The sequence below is a fragment of the Juglans regia genome, chromosome 4 (assembly GCF_001411555.2).
Source record: "Juglans regia cultivar Chandler chromosome 4, Walnut 2.0, whole genome shotgun sequence".
Taxonomy (NCBI): Eukaryota; Viridiplantae; Streptophyta; class Magnoliopsida; order Fagales; family Juglandaceae; genus Juglans; species Juglans regia.
The window spans coordinates 9,162,868-9,190,412 of NC_049904.1; the positions used below are offsets into that span (position 1 = coordinate 9,162,868).

At 36.0% G+C, this 27,545-nt stretch overlaps 1 protein-coding gene across 1 annotated transcript; it reads right to left on the minus strand.

The window, feature by feature from the left end:
• Positions 1-1,010: 1,010 nt before the first annotated feature.
• On the minus strand, positions 1,011-5,835 carry LOC108990543 (tubulin alpha-5 chain). Its single transcript, XM_018964540.2, has 5 exons — positions 5,574-5,835; positions 3,550-3,764; positions 3,255-3,454; positions 2,276-2,784; positions 1,011-1,549 (listed from the first exon to the last, which is right to left on the minus strand). The coding sequence occupies exons 1-5, from the start codon at positions 5,684-5,686 to the stop codon at positions 1,237-1,239; spliced, it is 1,350 nt and encodes a 449-aa protein (XP_018820085.1). The 5' UTR covers positions 5,687-5,835; the 3' UTR covers positions 1,011-1,236.
• Between the last annotated feature and the right edge of the window lie 21,710 nt (positions 5,836-27,545).

Below are 27,545 nucleotides of genomic sequence, written 5' to 3' on the forward strand. Positions count from 1 at the left end.
TTATCTTTGATCTCTAGAAAATATTAAAAACTCCATAGGCTGATGACTAAACTCTTGCAAGATTAGATGACCATACTCAAAGCTTCTAATTCAATCAAAGTATCGATCATCCACTCACGTAAAGTCGGTCTATTTTTTCATTTGCCGTAATACGGATTTGTAGTGCCCTGCCCCTCGTTAGAATCTTCCGGACAGAAATTGCTAGGGCATGGGTGACAAAGCTCCCTGCATTCATGGTAGTAGAAGCCATTGAAACAGATAGAAGTTGGGCAGCAGAAAATATTGAAAAAGGCATCAGCCGATGGTCTCTGATAACTATAAACAATGGAAGATAATTCTCAACTTTATTACTTCATATATTTTTTAACATATTTAAATATTTTTAAAAAATAAAAAAATACATCAATAAAAGTAACTTTCTTAATCATTAAGTAAAAAAAAAAAAAAAAATTAAATACATGAACGGTCAAAATGAGAGGACAAACTCGAGCAGCATACTAGCATTTCTCATACACAGATTCTTGCAAGTCGTAAAATGAATGGTAAAACATAAACAATCGAGCAATTTTAGGAAGTTAAAATTTGGAAAAGATGCAGTTGTTGCTTATGGAAACTTTTGCAATGTCTTCTTGCTATGATATAGGATCTTGCAGTCGTTGTTGACCATTGGAGATGAATGTTGTTTTGCCGTGATCATTTTTTTCCTTTGTTGTTGAGAAATGACTCTCGGAGAGATTTTCTTGTGAATACAGAATACCGATTACTGGCATGACTTGCGTTAAAACAAACAGAGATCGTATAACAACGAGATCAAACAGTTTAGGAGAGAGAGAGAGCGCCAACTGGAGGAATCACCCTCTGTATTCATTCCTTTTCGCAATAGCTGGAGGAAAGGCCTACCCAGCTTAACAGTTTCACAAAATCACGGGCATCTCTGATTCTCTCTTTGGTTTCATTTCTTTTGGTATAGCATTAGTTTCATCTCTAATTTAAGCGCATCAGTCCGTCAATGGATAGCACTAGGGATTCTATCAGATATCCAAATTTCAGGTACTTCATCTCAATGGATGAAAACAACTAAAAAACCATCATAATAATAGAACCAGCACACAAAATAGAGAGCGAGAGAGAGCATTCGCCATTCGAAATCATGGATGAAATTATTACAATTTGCAGATCGAGAATGAAAACTAGATAGATGCAGAAGGATAGGCGGAATGCATAAAAATGATACTCTCAGTAATCTTCTCCCTCATCTTCGTCCTCAACACCTTCTGCCCCAACCTCCTCATAGTCTTTCTCAAGAGCAGCAAGATCCTCACGGGCTTCTGAGAACTCTCCTTCCTCCATGCCTTCACCAACGTACCAGTGGACAAATGCCCTCTTGGCATACATGAGGTCAAATTTGTGGTCAATTCGAGAGAAAACCTCAGCAACGGCTGTATTGTTGCTTATCATACAAACCGCACGCTGCACCTTGGCAAGATCACCACCAGGTACCACAGTTGGTGGCTGGTAGTTGATGCCGCACTTGAAACCAGTTGGGCACCTGAATTTACATGCATAACAATATCTCAATTCATAATGAAAAGATATACAAAAACAAAACCAATCAACAATGGATCAATGACAGAAAACAAACTGAAAAGAATCTTATTTATAGCATATGCCCAGAAAAAGTAAAAAAAAACATCAGTATAGTAAGTAGTATCACAAAATTGCCCCTGAAAAAAAAAAAAAAAAAAACCCAACAATGGCAATTAGGTCTGCCAATTGATCCAAATCTAAAGGTTGACTTGCAAATTAGAGTTTTGTGGTTGAAATGTGTACAATGAACACTTGGGAGTTTTGAAGAATGGGGTGGGTGTTGTGGGTGAGATGGGAGGGGGTGTTTATCTTCATAGTGAGGGTGGACCAGCAGAATATGCAGGGGGAAGGGTGTGGTGTGGGGTGGGGCTTTGGAAAAGGGGGTGGGGGAAGAGGGAATGAAGGGCTTATGCTTCAGGACAAGTCATTTTCTGCTCTGCATTTCTCTTTTCAAGGATTGGCCCATTATCCATACAATAATTTTGGTTGACGAACTCTTACAAACAATTTGAGCTTGAGACTAATTTGTACATTTAGAGGACTTTTTTTGTAAGCTGTTTGCAGCATTGTAACAAGGTTTCAACTATTTGAAAATTTTTTGCATTCCTTAATAAATAAATTGTTTTCCTGAGAAATAAATTTAAAAAAATAAAAAATAAAATAAAAAAAAAACCTAGAGAGAACTGACCAGTCAACAAATTGAACCGTCCGCTTTGTCTTAATGGTAGCAACAGCAGCATTCACATCCTTTGGGACAACATCCCCACGATACATCAAGCAGCATGCCATGTATTTCCCATGTCTTGGATCACACTTGGCCATCATACTTGAGGGCTCAAAGACTGCACTCGTGATCTCAGGAACTGATATTTGCTCATGGTAAGCCTTTGCAGCTGAGATCACTGGGGCATATGACGAGAGCATAAAATGAATACGAGGATACGGTACAAGGTTAGTTTGAAACTCTGTAACGTCCACGTTAATGGCACCATCAAACCTCAAGGAAGTGGTCAAAGAAGAGATTATCTGGGATATCAAACGATTCAAGTTGGTGTAAGTTGGCCTTTCAATGTCTAAGGATCTCCTGCAGATATCATATATAGCTTCGTTGTCCAGAAGAACAGTCACATCTGTGTGTTCAAGTAAAGCATGAGTGGAGAGTACACTGTTGTAAGGTTCCACCACAGCTGTAGATACCTGCACATGGGTTGCGGTATCAGAGTTTCATATGCAAAGCATGAAAACCATCCGGCCAGAAGAAAAATTAAAAACCATAAATGTGGGATTATAAAGGGAAAGTCTATCAAATTTGTCCTTCCAAACAATATTTCTCTTCTTCAAGTGTCTGCTCATGTCCCATTTATTATTGAAGAGTTCCAACAATCTTCAAACTACAGAATTTGCCTTGCTGAAAGCCTCAAATAATCCTTTTAAACTTGGATTATGGAGATGGCCATTTCACGATATCTCTCTCTATTCTTTGACTTCAAATTTTAATTAGTAGGGCAAAACACAATTGATTATCTATGCATAAAAAAATCAGGTAATGGATTGAATTTAAAGAGAAAAGTAACTTCTATCAGATGTTTGGTGTGCTATCTCTAGTAGCCAAGCTTCCCTGCATTTGGCCTTTCTGATTCTTTTCCAAAGGAATTGTGAGGAAATACCTGAGGAGAAGGATAGATTGTGAAGCCAAGTTTTGACTTCTTCCCGTAGTCTACCGATAAGCGTTCCAAAAGTAATGAACCCAAACCAGAGCCAGTACCACCACCAACAGCACTAAAGACCAAAAAACCTTGCAAACCAGTGCAGTTATCAGCCAATTTTCTTACTCTGTCAAGGCATAAGTCGACAATTTCCCGCCCAACTGCAGCATACAACATGCAATAAGCGGTTTTCAAGACAACAGTAATGAATAGCATGAAATTGCCACGCCTGACAGTGCAATAGAAATGCTTATACCAGTATAATGTCCTCTGGCAAAATTGTTCGCAGCATCTTCCTTGCCAGAAATAAGTTGCTCAGGATGAAAAAGTTGTCTATAAGTTCCAGTCCTAACTTCATCAATGACAGTAGGTTCCAGATCAACAAATATGGCTCTAGGCACATGCTTGCCAGCACCAGTCTCACTGAAGAAGGTGTTAAAAGCATCGTGTGCAACACCAACTGTGGTGTCACTGCATAAAAATAACAACGAAACTCATAAGGTCAAAAAAGAAGACTGGAAATAGAAACAAGATGTGTCCAAAACTCGTGTACAGGAAAAATGAGTTCTGAAGTTGATATCTACAGATACTAACTGAATACCTGTAAATGCACTAAAAAGTAATTCAAGAAGACTTTACCAATATCAATCCAATCATCCAGCACACAACTAATAGAGGAATGTTTCAAAACATCCATCTCAATTTAATCTCCAAGTAATGTCAATGCGCCACATCGCTCAAATAAATGATAAAAATTATAATGAAAGGATAAGATAAACAAAAAAGTTTATCAAAGTTTTCAAAACATGTTTTAGCAGTTGCCTTGCTGACCTGATCAACTATCACGTTCTGCGGGCCCTAGCGGAGCCGTAGCAACAGAATCACAAGGCAACGTCCAAGGGATACAGAAGCATCAAAGAAATTAATGCCCCTGGACCACAAACTCGAAATATGATTTCTGCACATTATAATGATGCAAACTCAAGATAGGATGTCCAGTATGTCAAATAACACATTCTTCAGCACATTGATAGGTACAATGTGGTTGATGGACAAATTTCCAATTCATTAGATCAATTTAACCTTTCACCAAGGCAGGAAAAATATAAATGTACAGTTAATTTTTGAGATTCAATGGCATATCTTTATTGACCTTTGAGGTTTCATGGCGTATGACATATCTCTGATATCAATTTAACCCTTGAGATTCAATGGCATATCATACAAGAAATAAATTGTAAACTTAATCTCTTGCATTATTTTTGTAATAGATTTCATGGAATTTTACTTTGGTGGGCACAATTGTTAAAGCTCTTTGAAGTAAATTAATAAATTAAAACTTGAAAATTTCTATTTAGCATCCTCTTAATTATCTACCTTTCACCATCCCCTTATGTGGCCTTAAATAATTAGCAAATAAGTGAAAAACAACAAATAGTTTTCCAATCATTTGATGCCACATCAAGGGGATGATGAAATGATGATGATTAAAAGAATGATGAATAGCATTTCTTTAATACCTAAATACTAATTACATTGGCTTCACGTATTCTCAAATTGCACCTATCAGTCATGTGAATACGTAAATTCATATACCAATAGACTAGAAATGAGAGGTAAAACCATATCAATTGAGCTTCCTCTAAAGCTAGCAAGTGAAATGAAAAACAAAAGCCAAAAAATTAACAAGAGAAAGCAAGACCCACTTTAAAAGCTTACTAGCAATAGGTACGATTGGGAAAAATCAGCCATTGGCAAAGTAGCTCAACTCAAGAAAAACCAAAAGGTAACGACTCCTCCATGATAGTGAAAAACAAAACGACCACTACGATGAAAAACATCAATGTATCATTACCAATAGGCGAAGTCATGTCCAACAGCTATAGAACATCTCATAAATTAGGAAATTTTGCAGCAACATCGCCTAGCTGGAGATGTTAAAGAAATAAAAAGATACTACAGTACAGCCCCAAAGATCGAGCAATAATAACACGAAACCTAAAAATTCAATTTCGAGGGCGTCAAAAGACGTCTCACCTCACATTTAAGAACAGCGGAAGCAAACTAAGATTTATTCTGAATCAAGGCTAAAAAACAAACGATAAGATACAAAACCCCCAGATATTTGAAACCTTCTATTCTTCAGAATCTCTATTTTATGAAGCGCTCACTCTAGTCTACCAGAAAAACCAGAAACTTCAGAAACCAATATTACTGTAGATGAAATGAAATTGAAAGCGAGCGGGCTAGCGAACAAAAGAGAGCAAGAGAGAGAGAAACCTGGGCATCATTCCGTCAGGTTGAATTCCATGTTCGAGGCAGTAGAGCTCCCAACAGGAATTTCCCACCTGAATCCCTGCTTGACCTATGTGTATGCTTATGATTTCCCGCATCTCTCTCTGTGTCTGAGGAAATCGGGGATTCGGGGGAACGGATTATTGAGGATGAATTAAGGGTGAACCAGATCCAGAAGACAGATATTTTGCTCTGAATGACAGCAAATATCTCTATATATATAATATAGATATTTTGCATATTTTGTGAGTTGGAGCCGGCGAAATTTTTAATTTTAATGCAAATATTTAAATGCTTTTTTTAAAACTTTTTTGTTGGGGGCGAGGGACTTGAGGACCCGCCATTTTGAATTTTTCATATTAACTGGCAGGTGGGTGGTCCAGCAAAGCTCGGCTGTCGTCCCATTCCTTGCACTTCACTCTGTTATTATTATTATTATTTTTTTTCCTAAAGCACCCTCTCAGTCAAGGGTCTCATTATTCCGATTGAGTTTGATTTTGAATAATTTTACGTTTGGATTTTAAATTTATCTTAATTTATCTTAAATTATTTTATCTAATGATTATAATTTTTTTAAATTTAAAAATAAAATATAATAAATAATTTAATTTTTTTAAATTCTAAAATAATAATAATATTAAAAAATAATATTTTAGATATATTTTATTCAATTTTTAATTTTTATCTCAATTCAATTCAACATTCAAATGCAGTCTTAATAGAGCCGAGCTACTCTACAGTCCAGAGTAGCCCGCTCAAGTTACTGCTCTTTCATCTTTTAGTTTTTTATTTTATTTTTTAATATATTTAAATATTTTAAAAAATAAAAAAAAATATCTCAATACACTTAAAATCATTTCCTTAATCAATAAGTAAAAAACAAACAAAAAAAGAAATTTGACAAGTGGTCAAATTAAGTGGTACAATTGAGAGGACAAAATAGTTTTTTTCTTTTTTAACTGAATCGATATACCAGCTTTAAAAATTTTAAAATTTATATAAAACTGATTAATTATTAAAATCAAGATTTTTTATTTTTTCAATTTCGGTTTTGTCGAGTCTAATTTTTTTAATTTTACAGATAAATAAAATTATACTTCAATAAAATTTTAGCAAGTGATTGATCTATATCACTCATTTTATATTATATTAAATTTATGTGTTATAAAATTAAAATCTATACGTTATATCAAAATTCAAATATTATATTAAAAATTATAAGACTAATTTATGTTATTTCAAAATCAAATGTTATATTAAGACTCATAAGATTAATTTTATTATATTACATGTTCATAGGGTTCTATGACCGGTCAGAAGAGATCTAACTCATACTATATTAATTTTATGTTATAAGATTAATAAACATAAATAATAAGATTTTAAAATTTTATGTTATCTTAACTAGCAATTTAACATATAATCTATATAATATATTATAAAAAATCATATAAAAATATTTTTTATATGATATAAAAATTTAAAAATAATATATATACCGGTTTGATCCGATTCAAATCGGTGTTCTAAAAATTAAAACTGGAACTAGACCGATCCTCAATTGATTTTACTAAATAGAAATCGGTACCAGACTGGACTAGTTCACCTTTTTCTCGATTTTTTTTTTTACAACCCTACACTCAACTAATTCTTGCAGTATAAGATTCCTTTTACTTTGTGTGAGAGACTCCTTTATCTCCACTAGACGAGCCCAACTATACTGAGTAAGAGGCCCATATAATGGGCCCAACAAGCTAGAAAATTGCAAGTGCACCATACACTCGCTATCATGAGATCATATTACACAATGGGGTTAATATGGTAACTGTCACAAATCAAAGATATTTACCCCTAAGGAAATAGCGAGATATTTGATATGTTTATCCTCGATATGTTAATAATTTCCTTCTCAAATCATATCTTGGAAATTTGACGTTCAAGACCCTGAGATTTTGGGAAGGGTTTAACTATCCTTATCAGTAACAATTCACCCCTATATGAAGGACCAATATAGGCAGTCCAAGGTAATAGATTCAGATACCTCATTACAAGGCAATACACATATTTCTAACTTAGGCATCGGAGGTGCACCAGGTCACCCTCTTTCCTTGTTGCAGGTTAGCAGTCGAGATCAATTGACGGTGATATACGTCTGAAATGTTCTGTATTTATATTTACAAGATTGTTGCATATATGGACCAATACACAAACTCAAAAAAAGAACCGTGTCTTTTCCTATTTTCCTCCCTCATTTTTAAGCCAGTAGCCTCCGCTCCAACAATTATACAAGCATCCTCTTTGAAGCCACGACTCTAGTTTGTGCAAAACTACATTGTGGCTAAAATGGAACAGAGTTCAAAGCGTTTAATCACTGCCTCAGACCCATCAAAGTTTGATTGTACTGAGAAATACAAAAAGATGGTCGCATTGTTCAACTAATAGAATCTGCAAATATGAAGTATGAAGTCCAAATAAAAAAATATATATATAAATAAAAAAAATAAAAAACTACAAATGGACATCGATGGCGATGAGAGAGAGAGAGAGGTGTCAATGGAGGACAAGTTTCAATGTTGAGTATTGAAAGGTTTTGGGCTTAAGGAATTCTCCACACACCAATTAGTGAGGAGTTCATTTGTATTTATAAACCTAGTTGACATAGCGACCTCACTTTTCAGTTTCAATTGGTCCTCATGGACCTATGTTGGACTTAAAGGAGCAAGTTTGATTGTTTTTCCATCATTTTCCAAAATGTACATGTTTTTTAACCCATCATTGATCACCTTCCTATCATACTGCCATTGTTTCCTCAACAAAATATGACCAGCATGCATAGGCACTACATCACAAAGGATCATATCACTGGTATTTTCCAATTGAAAAAGAAACTAGCACTTGCTTATTTACCCTAACCTCCCCACAATCACTCAACCACTACAACATGTATGGTCTAGGGTGTTTCAAGGTATGTAAATTCAATTTCTCAACTAAAGCAGTACTAGCCAAATTAATACAACTCCTCAAATCAATGATCATACTACATACCTTGTTGTTGATGTGGCATCTAGTATGAAAAATGTTCTCACTCTGCTGCTCTGTATCATCCATCTTAATTTATGTATTGAGTACACGCCTGGTAACAAGAAAACCACCATACTCTTCTTTTTCATACCCATTTTCAACACTAGACTCACGTCGCCTCCTATCTCTCCCACTTTGTAGATTTTTAATCGCTGTTTCTTGATGATCCATCATATTCCTCATTTCACCCAACACAAAGTTCAACCACTCAAACTGTTGTTGCATGGCTTGCAACACAAAGGATGAGTTATCTACTCTCCCCCTTGGGGATGAGCTACTCCGATGAGACATTATAAGGTGCTACACAAAAGAATGTTAGTGGTAAAAAAGAAAACCTCACACACTCCCTTACGTGTTTACATTCAAATAATGGCACTCCACTCATGTTTCACTTTTAATTGATTTTTTCCCGATAATAGTCTCATACTCTCTTGCCTTTTACCTCAATAATTTTCCCGCTCAAATTCTTTAAGAACTAGTTTAACTAAAATCAAGACAATACAATCTTGTATTATTCTAACCAGTAATATAGATCCAAGAAACAAGGAAAGAATAAAATGACACGAGACTCAAGAAATTTATACTAGAGAAAGAGTAATTATAAAACAAGATACCAACTAGAAAGATGTATTAAGCCCCTATGATGATAAAAGCTCAATCAAAAAGTACTTTCTTTCTCTTTATTGTAACTATGTAGCAACCTTTGAATATGCTACATTTTCTTTTCTTTTTTCCTTTTTTTTTTCGAATTTTCTTTTCTTTTCTTTTCCTTTCTTTTCTTTTCTTTTCCTTTCCTTTCTTTTCTTTTCCTTTATTTTCTTTTCCTTTATTTTCTTTTTCTCTTCTTTTCTCTAATTCAATCACAAACAGCAATATTCAATTGTGAAAATCAAGCAATTGAATTCAAGTACACAAGAATTGACAATGAAATAGAAGAGAATTAATGGAACGACACTCCAAGCAATGGACAAAGTTAGAGATGTAAGAAACCCTAGAATTTTGAATCCTAAGAGATGCAAATTTCAGTCAAACCAAAAAACCCTAAGAATTTCGGCAGCCTACTTTTTGTGATGGGAACCAAGGTGGGCCTACTCCTAAAGATCTTTTACAAGTTCTAGATGGGTCAATTACAAGTCAAGGGCCAAGAAGATCAAGGAAGCAATGCACGAATTGGTGCAATCCACTTGGGAGGAAGCTAGCAAGAGCCCAACACTCAAGATGGGCTTGAAAGAAGGAGAATCAGTTTTGATCCACTTGATTCAAGCTGTGGAAGACATGACTTAGAGATATGGCTAATTGTTATGGGAGGCTTCCAATTTGGTTAAATGATTTATTTTATTAGTTTAGAATAAGTGGGCTTGAAGATGTTTGGCCCACACGTCTTATTTTTAATGAACTAGGATTTTTCTGGAAGGCCTTGTATTTTGGCCAAAGACTTATTTGGAAAGTTACTTTTTAGAAATTAGGGTTTCAAGATGTTATTGTAGCAGTACTGTAGCCGCGCGTATTGTAGCGCGACACTATTCATCCAAGGGCATTTTGGGTAAAATGGGCTCTTTTTTTCTAGGATTTTAACTAGATTTGGTTTAAATACTCTTTGTAACCTCATTTGAAATTTAGACAATATTGAATTTTATTTGTGAGTTGAGTTTACTCCTCTTGTTCTTGATTGAACTCTTGAACTTATCAAAGGTAAATCACAACTTTTGTGGCGTTCCTCATTTGTAATCTGGGTTCTTGAGACGGGTTCTTCAACGGGTCTAAATTTTAATATAATCTAGGTTCTTGAAACTATAGTTCTCATCGGGTCTAGATTCTCCATTCTTGACTTGATTTTGGCTTTCTTGGAGAGTTTTCAAATTGATTGTGGGTTCAAAAGATTCCATTCCCGCGAGTTTATATCACAATTAGTGTGGAGTTCATTTGTATTTATAAACCTAGTTTACATAGCATAAGTATCATATTAGAACTGCATATCAGTATCTTATTGCAATTGTCTAACTCTGTACTCATCACAAGTCTTATCATGATCTTATCTTCTTGTCTTCATCCTTATGTGTTTGAGTTTTGGTTCCATCTGAGTTCTCATACAACTCAATCTCTTTTATACGCCCCCACAAGCTGAACGGAGCTGGTTTTACATGAAGCTTGGAGCATAGAAAAGTAAACCTGGTAGACACTAACGGTTTAGTGAATACATCAGCCCCTGATCCTCACTTGAGATAAACTGAACATCAAGAGTGCATTCGGAGGCACGCTCACGAACAAAATGGAAATCAAGCTCAGCATGTTTGATTTGTGCATGAAATATTGGATTTGAAGTGAGATACATAGCACACACATTATCACACCATTAGCTTGTTCTAGGCGTGCTACATGGTTGGACTCTATAGCTTAGCATTCTAACTTCTACTGGCACAACCGCCTTGCTTCCATAGGTCAGTGTGAAAGAGATTTCTCCTATCGGGGTCTTAATGGTAGTTTGATATGCCCATAAGACTCATGGTAGTACTTCAACCCAATTTCAATTTCCTTTCTCATTCGTTAATTTCTTTCTCAAAATCCCGAGCAAGGTTTTGTTGGTTGCTTTGACTTGCTTATTGACTAGAGGGTGACCAAGGGAGGAATACTTAAACTTGATTCCTAGCTTGGTGCACCACTCGCGGTAGTGATCCAAATCGAATTGTCGTCTGTTGTCTAAAAATTATGCTTCAAGGTATACCAAATCGGCATACGACATAGTTGGCCCTTTACCCCTGAGCAAAGGAGGAGTACAGTTTGTCGTTGTCGCCGTAGATTTCTTCACCAAGTGGGTGGAAGTAGAAACGTTGGCCACTATCATGGCAAACAACATCACCAAGTTCTGATGGTAGGGACTTCTAACGTCTTGATCGCTACTTCCCATGGTAAAGTAGATTCTTCCATACCTGAGGCAGTTTGTGCCAGTTTATCTTCCTTTCTATTCTCTTCCCGTGGTATTTGCTTAATTTTGAAATACAGGAAATGGTCATGTTTCTCCCATACTAGATACAAATATTTTTTTAGTTTCTCGCCTTTCACCGTGTACTCCCCCATGACTTGATTGATGACCACTTGAGAGTAGACTTTTATATCAACCTCCTCTGCTCCTAGTGTTTCTGCCATGGCAAGTCCTGCCCGTAAAGCTTCATACTCTACCTCGTTATTGGTGATTTTTAAGGCGAGCTTTATTACGTAGTAGTAGTCTTCTCCAGAATCAAGGGTGATATATACACCTAAACCTCCCCCCCCCCCTCCCCCCGCGGGGCTAGAGCTTCAGGATGAGCCATCAACAAAGGCCTGCCAAGGTCTTCCCTTAGGTGCAACTTGAACCTCTTTCGAGAAGTTGGTAAACTCAGCTATAAAATTTGTCAAGATTTTTCCTTTCATGGCATTGCGGGGAAGATACTCGATATCGAATTCACTTAGATCAACTAACCAATTCATGAGGCGTCCGAATACATATGGTTTTTATAGCACTTCCTTCAAGGGGCTTCTGTTAAGACTTTGATTAGGTGAGCTTAGAAGTATGGCCTTAGTCATCGGGCAGCCATCACCAAAGCAAATGCTAACATGTCCATCCGAAGATGATGCGCCTCGACTTCCCTAAAGGCTCAGCTAGTATTTTACACTAGCCTTTGGTTACCCTTCTCCTCTCTCACCAAAGCCGTTGAGACTCCATTTGAGGAGACCGATATGTATACGTACAGGGTCTCTCCATCTGAAATCACTTTGTGAGATAGACTACACTGACCATCCAAACACACTCAAAATATTTTCATGAGAACTCATCTCAAGTTGGTCTAAATAGTTTCATCACTATTTAGCGAGAAGACACCACACTGACATGAAGTAGAGGGAAGAGAAAATCATCAACACCACACTTGACCACTCTCTCTTTCTCGGCACACAATACCCTTCTTCCCCAAACCCAAACCCTCCTCAGCACCCCCACCCTTTCTCTTTCCTGTCACTAGTTATTGCCATGCATTTCCAAGTTGCTATGTTCTTCAACGGTTGCACAAAGCTATAAAAATAGTTCATATTTTTTATAAATTTGAATTAAATAAATTTGGGGACAAAACATGTGGGAAATTAATTTTAAATGCATTAGGGGATTTCCTCATAATATTCGTTATTTATTAGTAAAACATATAAATAAAATCATTATTTATATGGGGCCATGAGAATGTTGTTTTGATAATTGATAATATTTATTATTTTTGAGAAATTCGAATTAAATAAGTTTGGAACAAAAAATGTGGAAAATTAATTATTTTAATGCATTGGGGGTTCTCTAAATAATGTTTATGTTTGCTTGTTAAAACATATAAGTAAAATAATTATTCTATCACTATAGCAAACAAATCATTTGTGGGACCCACTACTTTTTCAACTTCCCATTAAAAGGTAAACATATTTCAACTTATTTTATACATCCAAACACATCTAAACATATCTCAATGGGACCCACACTCTTACACAAAATACACGCAAACATCTTAACTCACTACTATTCACAGATAAACTCAAATTATCTCAAATCATTTTAGCATCCAAACAGAGCCTTAGGAGTGACGAGTTTAACAAGTATTCCTTTAACTTCTCAAATTCTTGGTTGCATTCTTCATTTAAGGATTGGAATTTCACAATACCTTGAAGATAGGTAAACATTTGTCCATAAACCTGGAAACAAACATGTTAAGAGCTGCTACCCGACCAATCAACCTCTACACCTCATTTATGTTTCGAGGTGACTTCATATCTATTATTGCTCTGATTTTTTTTGGGTTGGCCTCTATACCCTTTTCTAAGAACATGAAGCTAAGGAATTTGCCCAAATATACTCTGAAGGCACATTTTGCTGAGTTAAGCTTCATCTTGTATTTTTGTAGGATAGTGAAAGCTTCCCATAGGTCGGCTAGGTGATGCTCAGGTTTCTTGCTTTTGACAAGCAAGTCATCTATGTAAACCTCCATATTGCAGCCTATTATTTTTTGAACTTACTGTTTACCAATCTTTGGTATGTAGATCTAGCATTCTTTAGCCTAAAGGGCATCGCTTGGTAACAATACCTCTCACAATCTGTTATGAATGACGTCTTCTCCTGATCATCTAGGCTCATATGGAGTTGGTTGTACCCTTCGCAAGCACCTATGAAGCTTAGCATGTGATATCCTACTATGGAGTCTACTATCAACTCAATATGGGGCAAAAGGAAGCTGTCATTCAGGCATACCTTGTTTAGGTCGGTAAAGTCCATGCACATTCTCCATTTGCCGTTTGACTTCTTCAATAATACTACATTGGATAACCATTTGGGGTAGTGAGATTCTTTGGATAAACCCTGCAACTAGGAGCTATTCCACTTCTTTAGCTATTGTGGCGTATTTCTCTGTACTGAAACCCCTTCGCTTCTATCAAACCTTCTTAGCTTCTGGGTTTATGCCAAGATGATGCTCGATGGTCTCACTACCGATCTTGAACATGTCTTCATAGCTCCAGGCGAATACATCTTTGTGGTCAACCATGACCTATTTTAATTGTAATTTGTCACCTTATCTCGGACCCCATTTTGGTTCCCATCCTCATTGGGGCTTCAGGATGGTTTGGGTCTAGGACTACAAGTTCCAGAGGTTCATTTACCATAAATGTTTTTAGATTTTGTTCATCCCTTGTTTCAACTTCGTGGTTGATAAGTTCAGGTGGCAGCATGGCGGCACTTCACCAAATTCTAATCTTTGCGCCGTTCGTATGTCTTTTCCTCCGTTTTTAAGCTTTTATATATAGAATTATCGTGCCAGTACTTGCTCGCCACATACTTCTCCTACATTCGCCTCATTCGAGAATCTCATCTTCAAGTGGTAGGTGGAGGTTACGACCTTCAAGCTATTCAAGTGAGCTCCCCCAAGAATAGCATTGTACAATGAAGGGACCTTAACCTGTAGGAAATCAGTCATGGTGGTGGCAGTGCAAGGTCCTTTGGTAGCAAACACAAGCAGTTTTATAGCGCCCACAGGTTGAACCACATCTCCTGAGAACCCTTTCAATGGTGTGGGCGAGGGGTGCAATAGGTCTGGGTTAATCCCCATTTATGTAAAATCATCCCATAAAAAGATATTGACTTAGCTGTCACTATCGATTAGAATTCTTCGATTAGTGTAGTTGGCTACTAACAATGTTACTACTAAAGCGTCGTCATGAGGATATTGGACTACTTCGCAATCCTTCTCACCAAAGGATATGGCGACTGCCTTCTAGTTCATTGCTTGCTTTTGGGGCCTCTAGTATACTTTTTCGTATCTAGCCCTCTATGCATACGCCTTTGTAGTGGAGGATGTGGGGCCGCCCTTAGCGAATCCTCCTGCTATGGTTTGGATTTTGCCCAAGGGTTCATTGTTCCTAGTTGGGCTTTGGTGAAGAGCATCTTCAAGATTTCCCCGCACCGTCCGTTGTCATTTCAGGATTTTGCTTTTGTGTGGCCTTCGAGTCTGATCCATCCTCTAGCTGGAAGATTGCCCTCTAGGTGTTGAATGTTGGGCAACCATCCATACCAACTCCACATTTTCCCTCATCATTTCTATCTTCTTTTTCAAAGAGTAACAATCTTCTTCCTATGCCATTCCACTTGGTGGTAAGTGTAGAAACAGCGGTTTCTCCTACTTTGTTCGTCATCGCCTTGTGCACATCCCTCGCCTTCTACTAGCACGTTCAGATTTGTATGTGCAAGTCTAGAATTGGATTTTCTGGAAGACGTGCCTTTGTCCTGTATCCTATCATATTGACCTCTCTTGGCCTTTTTCTTGTACTTTACCGCCACTCAGTTTCTTGGAGATTTTTCCTGCTTGCTCTAACTCGAACCTCCTTGGCATGGTTAGGGCCCTGAGGGTGTCTTCAACATTCATGAAGTCATCCACCCTCTCCATAAACTGGTAGAGTTGTGGGAGTTTTTCTTGCCAACTCTGCCATAAACAAATTCCTGTGCAATATAACTCCAAGGAGCGTTGCTAATATGATCTTTTCATCTTGGTCGTCAGGGGTCATGCGTTACTTGTTGGACCTGGTGAGATACGCCTTCAAACTCTCATCGTCCCTCTATTTAACAATTAGAAGGTATGCCTCGGGTCGTCTCCTTCTTCTGCTAGCCATAAATTGTGTCAAGCATTGCTTGATAGGTTCCTCGAACCTGTCGATGGAGCTCAGTTGCAAGGCTCCAAACTATCATCTTGCCACTTCCTTTAAAGTCAAGGGAAAAGCTTAGCAAGGGTGCTAGTTCCTTCATTATTTTAGCCAAAGTTCCTATGGCTCGAGCCAACTTTGCACCTTGACTGGGATGACATTCAATCTAAGCTAGGTGTTTGATGGGATCTTTAGATCCATCATACAATTTCGTTTATGGAACTTTGAACTTTGGTGGAGCGACATCATATCATTATCTCGGTGTTGTTGAGCAAATTGTTGACGGAGGAAGTTGTGCCTATTTTTCTAGCCATCTCCTCATATTTTTCCATGAGGTAATGCAAGTCTTGGTCCATCTTTCTCTTCTCTTCATCGTCAAAGTTCATCCTACCAATGTTTTGTGATTCTGCCTCATTTTTCTCAACATGGCTTGCTACAACATTCTTTGCACTTTTATGCCTAAGAGCCTTATTTCCTTGTTGAAGGCTCTTCATCTCCATAGTCATCTTCTTTCATCTCTCTTCCATTTCTGTGAATCGTCCTTCCATTTTGTTGTTTGCTTGTTCACTTGTTGTTGTGTCTTGATCACGGATCACTTGAGAACGCGTTGCCACTGGCATATGAAAGACATGTTGAGATGTAGGAATTGATACCCTGGGTGAGTATGCCAAAGAGAATTGATACCCTGGGAGAGTATCATGGGCGGATATTATGCCAGATATTATCTTGCTCATTATGTCATTAATTCATTATTAATGACAGCAAAATTTGAATTTCATATGAACGTGTTTTGGCAGTTGGCCCTTAGAATCTATTGGGCTGACCTTTGATCTTCAATTTGTACGCCTTTGAGACCATGGGTTCGGCCCACTATTTGAAACTATTCAGCCATTAAAATAGATCTAATATATCATATAAAACTACGTTAATTTATCAATTTATTTTTTGAAAGTTTCTTTACGCTAGATCAAGTTTTTTCAAAAGATCAATATATTATTGTCGGATGGTTTTACTTAGGAGTGTAAATTGGTTGGTCTAGTCCGGGTGATGGACCGAAGTTTTTGGTCCATCATTTTTCTCGGACCAGACCGGACCAAACATCCATAGTGATTAGACCGGATCGGTAGTTATCGGTCTGGTCGGTCCGATCCAATTTTTTTTTTCTTTTTTTTTTTTCAAATAAATTCATAAAAAATTTTTATTTAAATTACTAAATTAAAACTAAGTGAATTATTAATGTGTATTATATAACTAACTCATTAAAAAAAATATTTTACATGTTCAATGATAATAAATTACATTAAAATTACATAAGTAATTATACAATTATTATATAAAATAATATATATAAAATACATTTAAAAATTAAAAATATATATTTTCCCAATTAGGTCGGTCCAACTCGAGGAAATCCCACCCCGAGACTGGACCAAAGACCGAAAGTTGAGAAATCCTTGGACTGAGACTGATCGCTCCAAGCTTCGGTCAGGACCGACCGGCTTTCCCCCCTAGTTTTACTATTCATATGACTGACTGTTCATCGTTTGATTAAACAAATGAGATAAAATGAAAGTTAAATAAAATATTATTAAACTATCATTTTTAATAGTATTTTTGTTTTGAAATTTGAAAAAAGTTGAATTGTTTTTTGTATTTAGTTTGAAAAAGTTGTAATGAGATTAGATAAGATAGTTTATGAAAGCAATCCAGGTTGTCCATGCGAAAAATGCCCCCCCCCAGGGGGCCATTAGGGAATTTGTTTGTCCTTGTTTTTGTTCTAGGAAAATGCTAATTTACTCCATGATTTTGCCCCCTCATTTTGACCACTCGTGTATTTTATTTATTTAATGGTTAAAAAAGTGACTATTAGTGAATTTGTAATTTTTTTAATGTTTAAAAAGTGATTGAAAGAAAAAGGAAAAAAATAAGTTACTACTAGTGAATTTGTGTATATGTATTTTTTCTAACAATAAAAGAAAACATGTTACGCCAGTATAAACTATATAAGATAAGAAAAAAAATTAAAATTACAAAATTAATTAAAATTACAAAATTTAAATAACAACTTAATTAAATATAAAAACATAAAAAATCTTAAAAGTAAGAAAACAACTAAAACTCATAAAGTCAATTTAAAAATAAATATTTAAAACTAAAAATAAAAATAGAAAATACTATTTAGAAAAACGTAATAAAATATGACAAAAGAAATTAACCAGTTTTCTTGGGAAAACAAATACCGCCAAGGCAGGTTTGAGGGTATGATGAGACATAAAATTTTCATCTCATCTCATCTCATTTCATCATTACACATTTTTCAAATCTCCGTACAAAATATAATAAACAATTTAACTTTTTCAAATCTTAATTCAACTTTTTAAAATCTCAATACAATAATAATACTAAAATATAATATTTCAAACACTAAAATAAAATATAAAATTTTCATTTCATCCTCTGAACCTGCCCTGAGAGTGTGACCTTTGTAGGTAGCAGCAACCAAAGACTTCCATGGGGTTGTCCTAGATCACCTTGAGGTCACTCCAAAGAGCGACTCACAAGAGCTATTCCATAGGCGGCTTGCGTGGGCCTTTCCGGATTGGGCAGCACAGATCGGGTTGGCCACCATTGGCAGCCTCACGATGCTCATTTAGGGCCCAACCTAAGGCCGACGCGACCTAAGCCACCCAAATGATGGCCAACAGTGAGGGGCACCCCTCGTGGGTGATATATATATATATATATATATATATATATATATATATATATATATTTTCTATTTTTGTATTTAATTTATTATATTCTTTTTATTCTTTTTCTTTTTCTAAACTTATTATGTTTCTTTTAATATACTTTTGTTCTCAATTCGTAATTTTTAACTATTTTGTTTAAAAATTAGTTTTGTGAAATTTAGTTTTTCTCTCTTTTGATTGGTTCTGACATGTCAATTATATAACAGGTCGACATTTTCTATCATTAAACTAACAAAATTTCTAATGGTGGCAACCGTTCGAAACTTTTTAAACCACATATATCATTTTGCAAAAAAAGAAATATTTTGATCACAAAATGATTATATAAATATAAATTTATAAATTGACGTGGTTTGATGTGGTAGGTTAGATTATAAAGTTATTTTTATTATAAAATAGATCTAATAGATCACATGAAGTCACTTCAATTTGTGGATTTATTATAAAGTTATTTTTATTATAAAGTAGTTATTTTTAATGTAAAATTATTTTTATTATAAAGTAGATCAAATGATGGCCAATAGTGAGGGGCACCCCTCGTGGGTGATATATATTTTTTTTCTATTTTTGTATTTAATTTATTATATTCTTTTTATTCTTTTTCTTTTTCAAAACTTATTATGTTTCTTTTAATATACTTTTGTTCTCAATTCGTAATTTTTAACTATTTTGTTTAAAAATTAGTTTTGTGAAATAGTTTTTCTCTCTTCTGATTGGTTCTGACATGGCAATTATATAACAAGTCGACATTTTCCATCATTAAACTAACAAAATTTCTAATGGTGGCACCCGTTCGAAACTTTTTAAACCACATATATCATTTTGTAAAAAAGAAATATTTTGGTCACAAAATGATTATATAAATATAAATTTACAAATTAATGTGGTTAGATGTAGTAGGTCAGATTGTAAAGTTATTTTTATTATAAAGTAGATCTAATAGATTACATAAAGTTATTTCAATTTGTGGATTTATGTAACCTCGTTGTGTGGTAGTATTTCTCTTTATAAAAAATTCAAACTCCAAAAACCTGAATAACAATCAATTGTTATTCCGTTAGGGGTCGTAAAATGTGTTAGCGGGATCATGTTTATGTCATGTCAAATCATATATGTTATACTATACGGGTTAATCCGAACACGACCCGTTAAGTTTAATGATTTAGACTTTAAAACTTTAACACGATCTATTAAAATAATAGGTTGACATAGTAAGACCGTTTTGAGCCATTATTGATTAACTAAAACTGGTTTGACACAACACGACCTGTTTCAACTCTTTTTATGTAAATGGGTTGAACTGACCCGAACAATCCATTTGACCTAGTTAACATAATTTCACATAAAAATTAAAATCACAATATCTCTAAAAAATATAAAACAGTTACTAATGAAAAATATCAATACTTTTCATATTTTAAAATATAATAAAACCAATATTACAATCCAAAAAATAAGAACACAAATCCATATTAAAATCTCAATGTTACAATTCAAACAATAAAAACATCAAAATTAAAATCTCAACAATACCAAATATGAGTATAACTTCATAAGTTCAAAATTAAAATACAAAAAATAAAAACATAAACATATTGTAATAATATTAATGTTACAATCCCAAAAATAATAACCACAAATCTAAATATTTTTAGAACTTGAATAAGGAACTAAAGCATTCTCCTTCCTTGCTCTTGTTGATATCTAGCTCTATAACATTTTCAGTTAGTTTGTTCAATTTCATTTTTTATGTTTCTATTAAAAAAATGGCACCAAAATTTTTTTATGTAAAATAAAATTAATTTATTGAAAGTATTACAGTAAATTATTCAGTAAAATAAAAATAACGTTACTTTCCTCACCGGTTAGGGTGAGGTCTAAGAGATGGTTAGGGTTAGCCGATTAGGGTATTTTGGTCTTTCATGCATAAACATCTAAGAAATAACTATGCTTTCATATATAAACATTTTAAGAATTAACCATACTTTCATGTTTCACTTTCTTTGGCCGGTACACAATAATACGCCCCGTGTGTTGGGGTTAGCGGTCTTCCTTTGGACCTAGATTCCACCCGTGACCATAGGTTGGGAATCCCTTTCATGGGGGGCAGCACTGAGTGCACTACTAATACTACTTACCCGGCATTGCAATCTGTCCATTCATTTGGTACCCTTTTCGTTCATATGGCCGTTACGTATTTTTATACAATAAAACATTAATTCATTCAGTCATTTCTTTCTTTCATTCATGGCAGTCCTTTCTTTACTTTCTTTTTAGTATGCTCACGTTCATGATATGTTTCATGTCCATGTTATGTTTCAAGTTCACGTTCATGCTATGTTTTTTGTCCATGTTATGTTTTAAATTCACGTACATGCCATGTCACGTCAAGCTAAGTTTCAGTTTCAGTTCAAGTTATGTCATTTATGCCATGCTATAAGTCAAGTTATGTTATGATTATTTATGACTTTGATTATGCATTCGTGCTTTTACTACCATGCATGCATCATTAACCTGTGTGGAAGTTTTCTGTTAACTTGCTGAGATTTGTAATCAAATCTCACTGTGGTAGTCTCAACTACCATTCCCCCCGAATGGTAGATCTTATTATAGGATCTGAAGGAGAACCAAAAATCGACCAACTGGAAACGGTCGATTAAGCGACGGTGCGACTTAGATGTAGTTGCCTTGGGTTACTACTTGTATTTTGTGGAGTTCAATCTCCAGCACTCTTTTGTTCACAACCATTTTGGATTAGTATTGTGATATCAGTTGTTTGGTATGTCTTTATGTGTGAAGTATGTTGTAAGTATTTGGGATATTATAAGTTTGGTGCATAGTATTGCTAAAAAAAAAAAAAATTATCTCTGCGAATATTGCATAATGCTATATGCATATTAGGAACATTGCATCTTATATGTCATGAACGGGGGTAGGTAACCTTGTGCTGCATGTCCCGACGCTTCAGATGTCCGTCCGATCCCAAACGAAATCTGTGGGGGTCACAATTTAAGCCCTTGAACTTGTATTTGACCCATTTGGAACTTGCAACATATCTTTAACACTAAGCCCACATTGGTTCCCATTAGGAATCAAGGTGTAAAATGAGAGAGAGAGAGAGAGAGAGAGAGAGGATACTTGTAGACAAAATATCACCAAGCGAGGGAGGAAGAGGAGATGGGTCTGTTGAGAGAGCTAAAGCTTTGAGGAGAAAATCAACAATAGGGGAAACACAGAACTGTCGAGAAGAGAGAATGGGAGTAGAGGAGCAATTTTATGTGAAAACAGAGGAGAGGAAAAGAAAATGGGGGAAACCGTGGAGGGTTGGGGGAAGAAAAAGAAAGGGGATGACGAACCTACTAAAACGGTGCCATTTCGAGGGTCTTTGGGCTAGGCTTCAGCTGGCTGGGCTACGGGCCTGGGCTTCACAATTGCAATTTAACTATTGACGTCATATTATTACGTCAAAAAAGACCTATTCGCGATGGTTATTTTTTTTCTGTCACTATTGACACAGATGGAGAGGTATCGTGGGCACATTTGCAGCGAATCAACCATTTTGCTGGAAATAAATTTTGCTTTACATCTGGTTGTTTTAGAGTATTGGCAATGGCTAAGTCCAAAGTTTGGCTAAAATTCTAAATTTTGACTATAACATTAAATTTTGACTAGATGAATTCACATTAAGTCAGTCATCTTAAAGTAAAAATAGTAATATAATATTATATATTTTAATAATATTTTATTTTGATTTTTTATATTTTGCAAATGCACTTCTTATATTAATTAATAATTTTATTTTTATTTAAAATTATTATTTTCTAACTATTTTTTTCCTCAACCTAATTATTTAACAAACACATTTATATAGCTAAGGGAAGGGGAAGCCACTGTTAAATGAGAAATTCTATTTGCCGTCCTGAGTGGGGGATTGCGTATGCAGTCCCATTGATGAATGAGAGTAAAAGAGAAAAAGTATCATTTTAAAAATGAAATTATTGTAATTTTAATTTTTTTTTTAAATATATCTGTATGGGCTTGTATGGACAGTCCCCATTTGGGGACTATATATAGACCAACTCATGGTAGATAATTCATATTCCCATTTAGGCATGAAACTCGAGCTGAAAATATTGGGTATATGCCCGACCTGACCTGACCCAACCATGACCATTTAAGGTACCAACCCAATCCGACCCAGCCCTTCAAAACAAAATGGGGCCGAACCCGCATGACCCAATTGATCTTTAAAAAAGAAATGAAAGTACTCCCCTCGTTCTTCTTTATCGGTAGGGTACCTTTACCCATTCTGATCAAAGCTTCAACTTCCAAATCTTATCTACAATTTCTATCATACAGATTGCTTCCTACCCCTTTTACATTTTCTTGGAATCCAAACAAGAAGTAAAAACCTGGTCCAAAACACAACATTTTCAAGAAAGAGGCCAAAAAAAAAAAAAAAAGATACCGAACCAAATATGGCCTTCATACTAAACGAGATTGAACTTGAAGTAAAAGAAATGAAACTAATTGGGAAGCAACAAAAACATTTCCAAAAACGTAAGTCTGATTAGAACTTCCTTTATAATTGAACTTTGAGTGAAAGGGAAATTTCAAGTGTAAAACTTAGGCACTGGAAATATATAACCACTTCGAGGGGGTTTAGCCTCCAATACTAAGCAAATTGGCTGCAGAAAATGGATTTCCTTTTCATTACTGGAAGTTCTTTAAATACAACAGAAATAAAAACAACAGAAATACAACGTGACCAACAATTAACAGACTAAACAAACCACAAACAATGTGGGAGATAACCACCCAAGACCCTTTCCACCATAAATCTTGGCACATCACTTTAAGACCCAGACTTGTCTGAACAGAATTATAAATGGACTCAATAAACATAAACTTAGATTCACAACTCAATACAAATACTGACCCATAACAATAGCTAAGCCACTAAGCAAATGGAACGTGACACTTCCCTTCCCATCCCATCAGAAGACCTTGCCCACAAGGTTTGGGAAGTCTTTTGCTAAATCCAAATATTCCACCCAAGATGCTTCATCATGTTCCAAGCCTTTCCATTTGACCAATAATTTTGAAACTGCAGTGTTCCGTTTCTTCTTCAACCTACGTTGTAGAATCTCCTCTAGTTCTACTCGTAGGATACCTTCTGGATTACTTGGAGGAATTGTGGATACAAGGTGATTTCAACTACCTAGCTTCCTCTTCAAATTCGAAACATGGAATATGGGATGGACTTGAGCTTTAGATGGCAACTCCAATTTGTAAGCTATAGTGCCAATTTTTTCCAGAATTTGATAGGACCCGTAGAACCTTGGAGGTAATTTCAGATTGCGCCTCTGTATCACCGAATGCGGTTTGTAGGGCTGGAGACGAAGGTACACCCAATCCCCAATCTCAGAACTCCTTTCAATTTTCTTCAAGTCTGCAAATTTCTTCATTCGTTCTTGGGCTAATTAGAGTTTCCCCATCAAAATCCGTATTATCTGGTCTTGGGACTTCATATTTTTTTCCACAACTTGCACAGAAGTCGACTCGACCCATAAGTAAAAGAGAGCAACTTTGGAGGTGAGTATCCATATACTGCTTCAAATGGTGTTAATTTAGTTGATGTGTGAGTGTTAGTGTTGTACCACCACTCAGCTAGAGGTAGCCATTTTTCCTATTCCTTCGGTCGATCACCTGTAAAACACCGTAAGTACTGCTCCAAACACTTGTTCACAATCTCTGTTTGACCATCTATTTGAGGATGGTAAGATGAGCTAAAGTTTAACTCTGTACCTTGTAATTTTAATAGCTCCCTCCATAAATTACTAGTGAATGCTGGGTCTCAATCGGACACAATCGAACTAGGCATGTCGTTCAACTTGAATATATTGGTCATGAAAACTTGGGAAATTTTAGAGGTAGTGTATGGATGAGCAATGGGTATGAAGTGGGCATATTTAGAGAGTCTGTCCACCACAACTAGTATAACATTGTACCCACTAGAGATAGGTAATCCTTCAATAAAGTCAAGGGAAATGTCAGTCCATACCTTATCGGGTATAGGCAGTCGTTGAAGGAGGCCAACTGGATGAACATTCTTTGTTTTATTCTTCTGACATACTTCACACTTTGATGAATTTCAATATATCCCTTTTCATTCCCACCCAATAAATTCTGCTCTAGCTCTCTGTAGTGTCTTATGAATTCCTAAATGTCCTGCTAGAGGACTACTGTGAACTAGTCATAGCTGCTGGTCCTTAAGAGATGAAGAAGCCTCAACATACAACCTATTCTTATAAAGCAGGAGTCCTTCCTTCATGCTATATTTATGGGGGTCTAATTCTCCCTTCTCATAGTCTTGTAGCAGCCTTTGTAACTTAGAGTCAGTTCTGTAGGATTCTTTTAGTTGTGCTGCCCAGTTGGCTATTGGCATTGATATAGCTGCTAGTTCCCCTAGTTTCTCATCTTCCTTCCTTAATAGTGCATCACTATTGAGTTTTCTTTTCCCTTTTTGTACTCTACAGAAAAATCATAGCCTAAGAGCTTAGTGAGCCATTTCTGTTGGAGAGGAGTTCCAACCTTCTGTTCTAGAAGATATTTGAGGCTTTGATGATCTGTTTGCACCATAAATGAGTGTCCCAATAAATGTGCTCTCCATTTTTTTACTGCTAGTACAACTATCATAAGCTCCTTTTCATAGGTTGATAGTTGTAAAGCTTTCCCTTGTAAGGCCCGACTCATTTTGGCAATGGGTCTTCCCTGTTGCATGAAAACAATCTTAGTCCCATACCCCGATGCATCACATTGAATAGTAAAGGGTTTAGTAAAGTTAGGTAAAATCAAAACTGGGGGGGTTAGTGACAGCCTTCTTAAGATTTTGAAATGCTTCCTTGGCTAAATCTGACCAGGTCAAGGAATTGTTTTTAAGGAGTGACTTTAGAGGAGCAACTATGAGACCATATCATTTTATGAACTTACGATAATAGACTGTTAATCCCAAGAACCCTCTTAGAGATTTTAGGCTATTTGGGAAAGGCCAATTCATCATGGATTCTATCTTTTTGGGGTCAGCTCTAACTCACTCTTTAGTAATCAAGTGTCCAAGGTATTCAATTTCAGAACATCCAAAACTACACTTAGATTTCTTAGCAAAGAGTTGATTTTGTTTGAGGATTAACAGAATAGTTTCTAAATGGTGAAGATGGTATTCCAAGGTTTGGCTATATACAAGGATGTCATCGAAGAAAACTAAGATGAACTTCCTTAAATATCGTTTGAAAATATCATTCATGAGAGATTGAAAGGTGAAGGGGGCATTAGTCAATCCAAAAGGCATTACCAAAAGTTCATAATGCACTTCATGAGTTCGAAAGACAGTTTTTGCAATATCTTTGGAGTGGACTCTTATTTGGTGGTACCTGAATCTTATATCAAGCTTACTAAAAATAATTGCTCCATGTAGTTCATCTAGTAGCTCATCTACTTTAGGAATGGGAAATTTTATCTTAAAGGCTTCCTTTTTTAAAGTGTGGTAATCTACATATAGTCTCCAACTTCCATCATGTTTCCTTACTAAGAGTACCGAGGATGAGAATGGACTTTGGCTAGGTCTAATTATCCCCGTTGAAAGCATTTCTTGGATCAACTTCTCTATTTCGATTTTTTGGAAGTATGGGTACCTATAAGGCCCTATACACACAAGTTTTGTACCAGGCTGAAGGTCGATATGATGGTCATGTGATCTGGTTGGTGGAGTCCTTTTGGTTCTTCGAAAACATCATTAAATTTAGATATCAATTCATGAAAAATAGGAGAAACATCCAAGGAAAATAAAGATTATGTTTGATTAAGAAGTTGTATCACTAAACCCCTTTTGTTTTGTTTAGATACCTTTCCAAAGTCCTCCCCTTCTACCATGGATAAATCATAGGGGGACATACCTTGCAAAATCTGTTTATGATTGTTGACCTTAAACTCCATTAAGAGTTTAGAGAAATCCCACAGAACTAGACCCAAAGTCCTAAGCCAATGCACACCTAGCTCGACATCGCAATCTCCCAGTGTGAGAATGTAAAATTCAGTACGAAATCAGTTACTTTGCATTTGCAGTCCAGCCTCCAAACACTTCCCTTGGCTAAGCAAGGTATCTCCATTGGCTACCTTAATAACCAATCCATCCATAGGTTCAACCCGAAGCTTGGCCTTCATAGGGATAGAAGGATCCATAAAATTATGGGTGCTTCCTGTGTCAATGAGGATAACCACCTTAATTCCATGAATCTATCATGTGAGACGCATAGTCCTTGGGCTTGGAGAACCCAGCAAGGCATGTATGGAAATTCCAGGCTCCAATTCTACTATTTCTGGATCTACTTTTGATTTGCTGCATTCCCCTTCAAAATCTACCACATAACAGTTAGGCTTGTTTTTTTCTTCCTCACTTGAGTCTTCACATTCCATAATGAATACTCTAGTAGCCTTGCACATATGTCTCGGTCCCCATTTCTTATCACGGTTGTAGCAAAGGCCCTTCTCTCATTGTTCCTTCATCCGTATAGGAGTTAACCTCTACACTAGTACAATGGTTTTCCTTTCTGTAGCAGGTGGTAAGCTAAGAAGAGGTCGGGTTGGCCCTAACCCCATCCTGTTTAACCTCCGAAATGCTGCCACATTTTCCTCCTGCATTTTTGCCAACCCGTAAGCTACAATAGGAGTATGTGGGTTAAGCATTCTGACCATGAATCTTATAGCTTATAAGGCTCAGCAAGCCCCCTCAGTCGGTTGGAAAGAGTCTCAAATTGAGTTTTGTAAGCCTCAACTATAGTGGTTTGGCGCAGCTTCATGAGTGCCTCCATGGGGTCATCATACACTGAAGTTCCAAACTTGGTTTGTAGTGCTCGAACAAATCCTT